The sequence below is a fragment of the Danio rerio genome, chromosome 11 (genome assembly GCF_049306965.1).
Source record: "Danio rerio strain Tuebingen ecotype United States chromosome 11, GRCz12tu, whole genome shotgun sequence".
Taxonomy (NCBI): Eukaryota; Metazoa; Chordata; class Actinopteri; order Cypriniformes; family Danionidae; genus Danio; species Danio rerio.
In genome coordinates, this window is record NC_133186.1 from 12792024 (window position 1) to 12804162 (window position 12139).

Below are 12139 nucleotides of genomic sequence, written 5' to 3' on the forward strand. Positions count from 1 at the left end.
GTTGAAACTAATCTAAATGTGGGTATTTAGGCCTTCATCTACAAACTTATAATCCTGTGCAATTATTATTAAAATACTTTGTCTTGATTAAGTAGATAACAGATCTATGGGGACCACATAAAAAATCTCCTAAATTGAGTAAGTATAGGGTTCTGCCACTTTAGGAGAGTGGTTAATCGCCTCTGTTTAATGACCAAGACTGACGAGCTTGTATTAAGAGATTGTATACCCGGCCGGTGAAAGACTCGAGATGCTATAGGAATCTGAGTAAATGAGAATAAGGTATAATAACAAATTAAAAGAATATTCAATCATAATCTAAAATAATGTGAAAGGAAACAAAATAATCTTATCAATGTTTTATAATTGGAGTCAGATAAAACGAGGATAAATATATTAATATTCTAAACCACCTCATACTAAAATTGGAGTCAGATATGAGTTAAGTTTAATATAAATCAATATTGTGCACTGGAAAGACCGAACATGCAGTGAACCTTCATCCACCATTGGATACCATCATTGGACCAACTGGGTGGACCCTACACCCATATACAAATAAATAAAACACCACAAGCCAAGGGCGGACTGGCCATCTGGCAATTCTGGCAAATGCCAGAAGGGCCGGACCAATTTTTAAATGTGGGCCTGTCAGTTTTTTTTTTTTCTTTTTTAATATGTATTGTTCTTACATGCAGGCAGCTTTTATGTCTTGCTAGATGTGATATTATGATGATGATAAAAAAATAAAATAAATAATAATAATAATAATAAATGTTAAGCATTTGGCCCAATTGGTGACGGCCGCCTGATTTTAAGATGGGCCGACCCAATCTGAGGTTACTCGGACGTAATCAAATTCCGGCAAGAATGTCATATTTTTTCACCATCTGTACACCAAAATAAATAGTAAATGTCCGTGTCCGTGGGTGGGTTGTGTCGGTGTGGTAATGTGGGCTGATGTGGCTACAGTGCCAAGGCTGAATTTTTGTCCCAGTCCGCCCCTGCCACAAGCAGATTTAAAACGTCAGAATCTGCAGAACAAGGATCAGCACTGACCTTTCCAAGAAGAAGAGCGACTGCAGCAGGCTTGAACTGAAAGGCTGATTCATATTATTGAGTGTTTCTAATTCAAAAACTCTTTTGTTTAGGGTTAGTGATTCAGATCTCATTTAATGTTTACAGAATAATGAAAAATGATTTACAGACCTAATTTGCATCAATGAATTAAAACAAAACAAGAAGACTGCAATGAATAATCCCTGATATAAGGATCATTTCTAATCATTTATCAGATTTACCATTGTTTTAATTATTACGAAAAATCAGTGAAATGCAAATTTTACTCATGCAAAAAAAATATTCCAGACAATGGATTATCAAGTTATGAATTCCAATAGTGAAGGTGGCGAGGCAGTAGCGCAGTTTCTGTGTGGAGTTTGCATTTTCCCCCTGCCTTCACGTGGGTTTCCTCCGGGTGCTCCGGTTTCCCCCACAGTCCAAAGACATGCGGTACAGGTGAATTGGGTGGACTAAATTGTCCGTAGTGTATGAGTGTGTGTGTGTGTGTGTGTGTGTGGATGTTTCCCAAAGATGTGTTGCGGCTGGAAGGGCATCCGCTGCGTAAAAACTTGCTGGATAATAGTGAACTATAATGCTATTGTAAGTGAATGATTAGCACAGGTTATTAAAGCATTAGTTCACTTCTATAAAAGTGAGTTTTCCTCCACTAGAGGTCGCTGTGATGATCAGATTCTCCACAGCTCTGATTCTCTCAGCTCTCGCCGGGTTCAGTGGCGCGCGCCTGTAATCCAAGCTACAGGTTGGCTGAGGCTGCGGATCGCTTGAGCTCAGGGCTTCTGGACTGCAGTGGACTATGTCGATCGGGTGTCCGCACTAAGTTCGGTATCGATATGGTGCTCCTGGGTGAGCTCGGGACCGCCAGGTTGTTTAAGGAGGAGTGAACCGGCCCAGGTCGGAAACGGAGCAGGTCAAAGCTCCCGTGCCGATCAGTAGTGGGATCGTGCCAGTGAATAGACACTTCAGTTCAGTCTGAGCGACACAGAGAGACGCAGACTTTTACATTAATTTTTTTTTTTAAACTTTGATTTGTCTTTCTAACTGTGAAACTGAAGAAATAAAGATTTAGAGATGTATGATGACTATGCATTATTAATAGTAAGTAATAATTAAAAGTTTACTAGCAGACTTCAAAAAGTTTATTTGTAAACAAAAATACAAAAATCATTTCAATTTCATGTCTATATTTTAAAAATATGCCTTAGACAGAAATATATTGAATTTAATTGAAAATATATCAAATTAAAATATATATATAGAGAATAATTTTACTTTAAACATAAATGGCACATTATACTTTTTGGCCCCATCAGAAACAAAAGTAACACACGGGTAGGTCACAACCAGATTTACTGGCTTCATCATGTTTGTTTTAATTATATCTGACTATGACATTGTTAATTATTTTTTTAATACCACCTGATATTGACGGTTAAAAAGCTTCCAGTACAAAATGGCATTTTTATTGATAAATTAGTTATAGAGTATTATGCCAAATGCAGTTTTAATCTAGAAAGTTTTGTTTAATAAAATAGAGGAGGGGGATATATTTAAGAAATTAATAACACTTAAAAATAGTAAAGCAACAGGGTTAGATAATATTCCAGTGCAGTTCCCTCAAAGACTCCCTAAATGCGTCACTCCGATGGTTACACATATTATCAATTTTTCTGTTTGTCAAGGTAAAGTTGAAAAAAGCAAGAGTTATTCCTCTTTTTAAGAAAGGTAGTAGGTTTGAGGTTAATAATTCTAGGCTGGTATCAATTTTGAGTGCTTTGTCAAAAGGGAGGGAAAAAGTTATTTATTAGCACATTGAAAAATATTGTTTAAAATGTGACGTATTGTAGAGTTTCAGTCGGGTTTTAGGAAAATCATTCCACTGATTCAACAGTTTCTTTTATTTAACAAATTATATAAAGAGCGATATGGATAAAGGAAGTTAAGTGGGATGATTTTCTTAGACCTGCAAAAAGCTTTCAATACAGTCGATCACAGGATATTGATTTTAAAAGTAAAGGCAATGGGTTTTGGTGTTTTGGCCTGTAAATGCATGAAGTCTTACCTTGAAAACAGATGTCAAATAGTAGATTTAAATGATGTGTTTTCAGATTATTCGACCGTTTCTTATGGGGTTTCACAAGGCAGTGTTTTAGGTCCTTTGCTTTTTTAATATACATCAATGATTTGAAAATGGCCTGTTCAAAAAAGCTTTTGTTAAATGCGGATGATGCAGCAATAATTGTGTCTCATGAGAGGAAGGAATTTATTGAAAATGAAAAAAGTAAACAAACTTAGGAAGTCTCTTAATGGTTTAACCTTAATAAATTGTCCTTACACTTGTGTAAACCAGAATTTATTTTATATGGTTCAACTGAAACTGAGAAAATGTGTCAGATCAGAGGTAAAAGTAGAGCATCAAATTAATGAACCCAAACATGTAGGGAAATATTTAGGTTCCATTTCAGACAGTAATTTGACAGGTGAGAAGATGGCTGTTATAGTCCAATCAAAAGTTCTAAAATTAAGTTTTTAGCAAGACAGACAGAGCTCTTAGATTTCCAAACTTTACAAATATTGGCTAGTGCATTAGTGCAGTCATACTTTGACTATGCTGCAGCCTTTTGGTACAGCAGTAGTTCCACAAAAATGAAAAATAAATTGCAGAGGGCCCAAAATAAGTTGCAGAATTGTTATCAAAGTACTTCCACTGACACATTTAAATAATGAATATTATAGTCAAATTAATTTATTAAAAGTTGGAAAAAGGGTCACTTTTCTGAAATTGGTGATGGTGTTTAAGATTTTAAAGAAAATGGTCCCAAAATATTTACTTATAAAGTTTTAGTTAGTGAGGTACACTGTCATTCTACAAGAGCGAGTAGCAGGGGTATTTGTCCTTGTAGATTTAAGAGTGAAACAGGTAGAAAGTCTTTTCTGTGTACTGTTGCTTGGAATATACTGCCGAGGAGTTTTAAAGAGATTCAATTTGAGAGTTTTTAGAGAGGAAATTAAAAAATGGCTGTTTTACGGTTGAAGTTGAGGATTTTTGTTGTGCTGAGTTTCTGAGCTGATGATGTTTGCACTTTATGATTTGCTCGTTCATTTTTTAAGAATATCGATGACCACGATGGAAATCAGCCTGTGGCTTTATTGTGTATTTTATCCTCGACAGTTTTTAAGATATGAATGTCAAACTGGACTTGTTTGTATATTTTTGTTAAAATTGTTAAATAAAATCAATCAATCAATTTATTCATTCATTTTCCTTTATCTTAGTCCCTTTATTAATCTGGGGTCGCCACAGCGGAATGAACTGCCAACTTATCCAGCATATTTTTTACACAGCGGATACCCTTCCAGCTGCAACCCAGTACTGGGCAATATCCATACACCCTCATTCACACACACACACACACACACACACACACACACACACACACACACACACACACACACACACACAACACACACACACTATGGCTAATTTAGTTTATTCATTCACCTACAGCATAGCACATGGGTTTGGAGCACCCAGAAGAAACCCACATGAACACAGAGAGAACAAACAAACTCCACACAGAAATGCCATCTGACCCAGTCGGGACTCCCAGCAGCAGCCTTCCTACAGTGAGGCCATGTGTATATATATATATATATATAAAGATACATTATTTTTTCCCTTAATAGCTACATTTTAAAGAAATCTATTTGCTTAAGTCAGCTGAACTGTAAACAACAACAGCAATAGAAACCACCAAAGGACACCATATGAACACAGCCAAAATGACTTATTAGAGCATGCACATCTTTGTCATTCCAATGGATTTTTAAAAATATGTACATGCCGCCTTTTCTTCCATGTTTCTTGAACTTTTCCCCTTTATGAGGAAAACTATTGAATACTATAAAAGCTGTTCAGCGTTTTATTTTTTTCAGATTAACATTTAATAGACTTTAACTAAAAGTTTTAGATTCTGAGCAGGACAGCACACTGGTTCTACCGCAGCATGTTTGTTCATCATTTCTATCTTAATGTGTTGATCATTTTCTTTTGTGTTTCTGTATTGTGTGAAGGTCAACCAGTCCACAGTTTATGCTGCTATAATCTTTATTCAGTTTTATTCATAAACTATGTACAATATATACACTGTGCTCACGTCGGCTCCAGGTCTCTTGGGTGAAGGTCTCTCAGTGACGTGGTCTCTTCTGGTCTCCGTGCGTCTCTGGTGGAGATGGGGAGCGGGAACGTTTCCTTCTGGCGTCCTGGACTGAAGATGCCGCACCAGCTGAGGAAGAGGAGGGCAGCGGCTTGGTCTGGCAGAAGGAAGGCCTCTTTTTCTTCTCAGCAGCATAGGCCTCACTAAACAGATCGAGCGCAAACACACACAAGCAGACATAATGTGAGATTTTCACTAACAATAGAACATTCTGCAATGCCGAGTACAGTTTACTCACGCGTCTATGATGGGAATGACGTATTTGCCGCTGCCGTCCATCATGACTCCCTTTCGGTTTGGGTCTTCCACCTCCAACAGGAAGCTGCGGGGAATCCCTGTGCTCCTCCGGATGCGCTTAAGCGGAGCAGAGCTGCTGCCCTGTGAATTCATGAGTGACAGTCAAACGACAGAGCAAACAATCTGACTGATGGAGACAAGAGCTCAAGTTCACAGCAACCATAAGCTTAGAAAACCCAGTTACCCCTTTAGAGGGGCAGTGCCTAATGTGGTGTCCTGGGATCCCACAGTGAAAGCAGACATAGTTGGGTGGAAGAAGCCCAAGCAGTGTCATGGCCTCACTGATGAACATCAGAACCATGAGAATCAGCTCTAACATTTCTCACAAACCAAACCTGTCAGTGTCTGAACGCTCACCTGCTGGAGTAGTAGCACAGACTGGACTGGTACATCGCCGCTTTTAGCTTGTCCTCCTCTGATGCCTTTGCCTCAGCCAGATTCTCAGTCTGTTTCACAGGCATTTGCACATTAGAATTTTATTTCACTGATTTGCTCTAAATAAACACCCTCAAATCTCCCTAAGAAGCTGTGTGTGTGTGTGTGTGTGTGTGTGTGTGTTTGTGTGTATTGTTGTTTGCTAAACACTGTGTATTGATATTCTGCACTACATGTCATTATGACGCCTCAAATGCAAACACTGCAGTTCAATACAGAGCAGCACAGTGAGGTGAATTAATCATTTGTTCAATACCTTCAACAGCTGCTCCAGTGAGAGGAGTGAAGAATCACCTGTTTGAGAAGATTTAGCTGATGGTCCAGCTTGATGTCTGCAAAACAAAACAAAGGAGCTTGTGTGACTAAACACCACAGACAGACTCAAACTCTTGATATAACATCTATCAGAGGATGATTGCACTCATTTCACATGACTTACCCAACAAATCTTCTGTTGGAGGACTTCAGTCCAGCAGCAGGGACCCGTCTGATGATGACCGATGTGTTTTTAGGGATGAGAGCATCATCATCTGTGTATTCTGACGGCAAAATAAAGTTTGAATATAGTAATAATCATTTACCATGGTATACTTTGAGTGCCATTAGCATTTTAAAACACTCAAAACATCACTATATGTCACCATCAGAGTCATGATAACACATGTCAGCTTCTACAAGTCTGTCTGATAACACATCTAATGTTAGTGTAATATAGTTTAAGTGGCTTTTCCTCATCTCACCTTCATCAGTTTGGGCTTTGCTGATCTTCAGCTGGCAGAACTTCAGCCTCTCGCGCCTCATGATCTGCCGCTTCAGCTCTCCCACAGTGATGTTGAGGCCCTTAAACTGGAGCGAGTCGTAGGTGAGTCGACTCTGAAACCTGTAATGAACACAAGACATACTGAACACAAACCACATTGTGATAACAAGGGTCAAACCTGAATGATGGAAAAAGCAGACGATCAATCGATTTATCCAACAATCAATAATATCAATAATCTGGGAATCAGTTGCCACGAAGGACGCCGAGATCAGATGCCAATGACAGAGCGGAGTTCAAAACAACACAAAAAGAACCGTTGCCATGGATGCTGACGATCACGTGACAAGGCGCTGAAAAACTTCCGCGTTATTTTCTCATAAATAATAGTGAAATCATTACTATGATAATAATAAAATAAACAGCAGAACAGTTGGACATCTCTGCATAAAACACAGCTGCGTTTCCTTACACGAATGATTCTGGCCTTTGTAAAGAGTCGGGCGAGTCAATGAATCAGGGATTCGTGGCTGAATGAATCACTCAAAGCTTCACTCGATTAAAGCGGTCTCTTGCTGCCACCTATTGGCGATTTGTTTTTTCGTTTTTAAAGTAATTTAAGACTTTTTTTAAAGCCACCTTCAAATTTATTTTCTACAAAAGTTTATTTCCGTGTGTTAAAAATGATTTAAAACTCTCTAATCTCATCATTTCCTGATGCGTTTATAATGTAAATCCCTTCATGTTTGCCTTTGATCTTCATTATGTGTTAAAATCAATACAATATTAAAGTTGCCTCATCCAAATCCAAAGTTTAGTTCAAAGCTTTATTATACAGCCATGTGTGTGTGTGTGTGTGTGTGTGTGTGTGTGTGTGTGTGTGTGTGTGTGTGTGTGTGTGTGTGTGTGTGTGTGTGTGTGTGATTGTGGCAGTGGATTACAGTGAATGTTGAAGTGATCAGAAGTGTGTGATATTTATTGTTTCTGATAATCAAAAGAACATTTTAAGAGTCCAAAAGATTTACTGCCTGATGAAGCCTGTTATAATGCAATTATGATGACCCTATAAATCTAGAATGGTCAGAACAATAAAAAATTAGGGAAAGAGATTAATTAGTATTTCTCCTCTTTTTTTTGTATGTGTAAGTGCACCTGGAAGAAAAAGTCTGCGTCTCTCTGTGTCGCTCAGGCTGCACTGCAGTGTCTATTCTCAGGTGTGATCCCACTACTGATCAGCACGGGGGATTTGACCTGCTCCGTCGCCGACCTGGGCCGGTTCACCCCTCATTACACGACCTGGTGGTCCCAAGCTCCCCCAGGAGCACCATATCGATACCGAACTTAGTGTGGACACCTGATCAACATAGTCCACTGCAGTCCAGAAGCCCTGAGCTCAAGCAATTCGCAGCCTCAGCCTCCCAGTAGCTTGGATTACAGGCGCGCGCCACTGAACCCGGCGAGAGCGGAGAGAATCAGAGCTGTGGAGAATCTGATCATCACAGCGACCTCTAATAGAGAAAATGATAAATGATGAAGTAAAGTTGACTTTTTATTGGTCTTATGGCACTGTTTGGATAAAAATAAACAGCAGTACGGTCCCAAATAAAATATAGTTATTTAAACTAAATACTATAGTATTTTAGAACCACATAGTAAAGTTTATTGTACTGAATAGTATAATCACAATGTTGTGCTATTTAAAGGCAACTGTGGTGCAGAGTCGGGTTGGAAGAAACTTCAAGCATTTCTGTTTTCGTGAGGTTAAGCTGAAGATGATGATCTTTCATCCAGTGTGAAATGTCCGACAGGCAGGCTGAGATGCGAGCTGGAACCGAGGGATCATCAGGGTGAAAAGAGAGGTATAGTTGGGTATTATCAGCATAGCAGTGGTAGGAGAATCCATGTTTCTGAATGACTGGTCCTAGAGATGTCGTGTAGATGGAGAAGAGAAGTGGCCCAAGAACAGAGCCTTGAGGTACCCCAGTGTTTAGATGCTGTAGGTTGGACACCTTTCCCCTCCATGACACCCTGAATGACCTGTCAGAGAGGTAAAATCTGAACCATTGAATAACAGTGCCTGCAACGCCCAGTGACTCATATATATTATATATATAATGATTAATACATATAGAAACAATATTTTCATAACTAAATTATTTATGATTTGCCGTTTAACAGCGAAACATCTCGTCAAATAGGCCACAGTTCATCAGGAAATGAAAAGCTTTTAAATGACAACAGAAAAGCAGTTCAGCGACTAACATTCACTCATTCAGTGAGTATCTCATTTATTCATTCATTCATTCACTAATTGAATCAACACTTTTTCAGTCACTTAATATGGTGTCAGATGCAGATGTGGCCTCTAGTGTAATCCACAGTTCATATATTGCACAATGACGCTAAAGGCCACCATATTATAAAATACTGCAGGTTGTTGGTTGCAGATTAATAATCACAAACATAATTTTTTAATCATAAAACAGCTAAAACATATTTAGTGTCAGAGAGGACAAAGTGGTTTTAGTTTACCTTTTATCTTTAATATTAAACAGCTTTTTAGTCTTTAGACCAGAATAAATAACTTGTGGTACTTGTATAAACAATGTTCAGCTCAGGATCAGTAATTCAGCATGATGTGCTGCTAAAGCTGAAACAGTCTATCAATTTATGCCACAGATTGTGTGAGATTCTGTTGAGTCTTATAGATGTTAAAAACACTGATGGAGGTCAAAACCGCATCTGACACCACAGTTAGTGGATGAGTAAGAGTAAACTGAATAATAAATATGTAACTCAGTTAATGATAGTTATTCACTGCATGAATGAATGTTAGATGAGGAACTGGTATTTAAGTGGAAAATTAAAACATTAAAGCTTTACTTTTTCAGAGGTTCACTGTTTGCACAATCTTAAATGGATAGTTCACCGCATAAATATGATTGTGACGATTATGAATTACCATTTTTGGGTCAATTATCCCTTAGCTCACATAAATTATCCCAGAGCATTATTTCAGCATCAATGATCATTCACAATAGTCACATCACAAGAAATACAAGGTTGAGTCTGGATTATAATTTAGCATTTGCGTGTGTTTCTGAGGCCTGCGACTGTAAAAGCTTTAGGTCTAATAAAATGCATAATTTGTCATTTTAATTGCAAATCATTTTATTTAATTAAAAAATGAAGACAATAGCAGTATTATTTTACATTTGATTATTACATTACTGTACCTGAATACTGTTTGACTCGTTGAAAAACAACAAAGCTCTGTTCATTTTATTTCAGAATTTTATATTGTATTTATCTCTGCTCGTAGATTGTTTGTAATGTTTTATGCAGATGCACACCTAACATAAACAAATAACCCATTCTGTAATATGTTTTTTACAGCTATATGTATTATGATACAATAAACCACTTTTACTGTAAAAAAAAAACTAAAGTATACTACAATATTTATTACATTTTATTAGTTGATACAGAAAACAGAATGTTGTGGCACTCATAAAATGAGTTGTAAAGGCTAATAAATATGGTATAATAATCTTTAGTTCAAAAATACTATGTTGATACTAATTACTGTAATTTTTTTATTTGTGATCATACTGCTGTTTATTATTATCTAATGTCATAAGGCTATGAAGACAGTTTTTATTCATCATTCAGTTTTCCTCCACTAGAGGTCGCTGTGATGATCAGATTCTCCACAGCTCTGATTCTCTCAGCTCTCGCCGGGTTCAGTGGCGCGCGCCTGTAATCCAAGCTACTGGGATGCTGAGGCTGCGGATCGCTTGAGCTCAGGGCTTCTGGGCTGCAGTGGACTATGTTGATCGGGTGTCCGCGTTAAGTTCGGTATCGATATGGTTCTCTTGGGGGAGCTCGGGACCACCAGGTCGTTTAAGGAGGGGTGAACCGGCCCAGGTCGGAGACGGAGCAGGTCAAATCCCCCGTGCTGATCAGTAGTGGGATCACACCTGTGAATAGACACTGCAGTGCAGCCTGAGCGACACAGAGAGACGCAGACTTTTACACTAGTTGTTTTTACTCTGATATATCTTTCTAACAGTAAAAAAGAAGCAATAAAGGTTTTGAGATGAATGACATGGCTGTGTGTTAATAATTAGAAATAACTAAAAGTTTGGTTTTTTCGAGTGATGGGTTGCAGCTGGAAGGGCATCTGCTAAAAACGTGCTGGATAAGTTGGGGGTTCATTCCGCTGTGAACCAACGAGACTAATCTGAAAAGAAAATGAATGAATGAATAAAAGTTTATTTGTAGACTAGACATTTTATTGCAGAAATACAGAAATTATCTCAATTTCATGAGTGTATTTTGAAAAGATGATGTTTTAGACAGAAATATGTTTTGCTGTGGTTACTAACTCATAAGTGTGGTCTATCAATATCGGGTGGTATTTTAAAAAATTATAGAAGAATTTCACTTTAGTTCTCTCCGTGTTGGTGTGGGTTTTCACTGGTTGGTCTGGTTTACCCCACAAGTCCAAAGACATGCGGTATAGGTGAATTGGGTAAGCTAAATTGTCTGTAGTGTATGGGTGTTTTCCAGTAATGGGTTGCAACATGGGAGGGCATCCTCTGCGTAAAACATATGCTGGAAAAACTGGCGGTTCATTCCGCTGTGGTGACCCCCGATTAATAAAGCGACTAAGCCGAAATGAAAATGAATGATTGAATGAATTTCACTTTAAACATAATTTACACATTGTTACTTTGAACCCATCATCTGATATTTGGCAGCTCCATCAAGGGTTCTGCATTGTTTTCTTTTTATTGTGGGAATAACCAGACAGGTATCAGCAGTTGTGACGGCTCTTTAATCACTCCTGATGTAAACAAAAGCACAGATTTTACAGTGTGTCTTCGCCCTCATCACTTTTACATGCTTCAATCAGACAAATATAAATCAAAACCTCAATTAAAGTGAAAACACAAAAATAACGAACTATGTGAAATATGTGAAAAAGAAAGTTATACATAATATTGAAACATAAAAACTGGCTTCAAAAGTCAAGTAAATATGATTTAAGATTAATTAGAGCTGCAGACACCCACCTCTCCCATGTGCAGTCAGTACAGAAAAGGAGGAGGCGGGTGCAGAACAGTAAATTAAAAAACTTAAGCTTTCTTAGAAATTTAAAGGAGCAGGTATACTTAATAAACACTTCAGGTAAAACACACATTTTGTGTAATTCTATAAATAAAGTGAACTATTATTTCTATACCTGTTACACAGGCCTGGATTGGCTAATCGGGAGCACTGGGAAAGTTTTTTGGCCGCGAGGGCCGGTGTCCCTAGCTGCTTGCACTCTCAGCAGTCGCACTTT

General features: G+C 38.0%; 1 protein-coding gene across 3 annotated transcripts; it reads right to left on the reverse strand.

The window, feature by feature from the left end:
- Nucleotides 1-5170: 5170 nt before the first annotated feature.
- On the reverse strand, nucleotides 5171-7095 carry LOC110438889 (E3 ubiquitin-protein ligase RBBP6-like). 3 transcript variants are annotated; one of them, XM_073916530.1, is made up of 6 exons: nucleotides 6770-7095; nucleotides 6469-6568; nucleotides 6286-6361; nucleotides 5952-6040; nucleotides 5536-5675; nucleotides 5171-5440 (listed from the first exon to the last, which is right to left on the reverse strand). In XM_073916530.1, the coding sequence occupies exons 1-5, from the start codon at nucleotides 6945-6947 to the stop codon at nucleotides 5576-5578; spliced, it is 543 nt and encodes a 180-aa protein (XP_073772631.1). In that variant the 5' UTR covers nucleotides 6948-7095; the 3' UTR covers nucleotides 5171-5440; nucleotides 5536-5575. The 3 variants fall into 3 exon arrangements, with proteins under 3 accessions (XP_073772631.1, XP_073772632.1, XP_073772634.1); XM_073916533.1 differs by lacking the exons at nucleotides 5171-5440; nucleotides 5536-5675 and having other exon boundaries at nucleotides 5986-6040; nucleotides 6324-6361; XM_073916531.1 differs by lacking the exons at nucleotides 5952-6040; nucleotides 6286-6361; nucleotides 6469-6568; nucleotides 6770-7095 and adding an exon at nucleotides 5779-5945.
- Between the last annotated feature and the right edge of the window lie 5044 nt (nucleotides 7096-12139).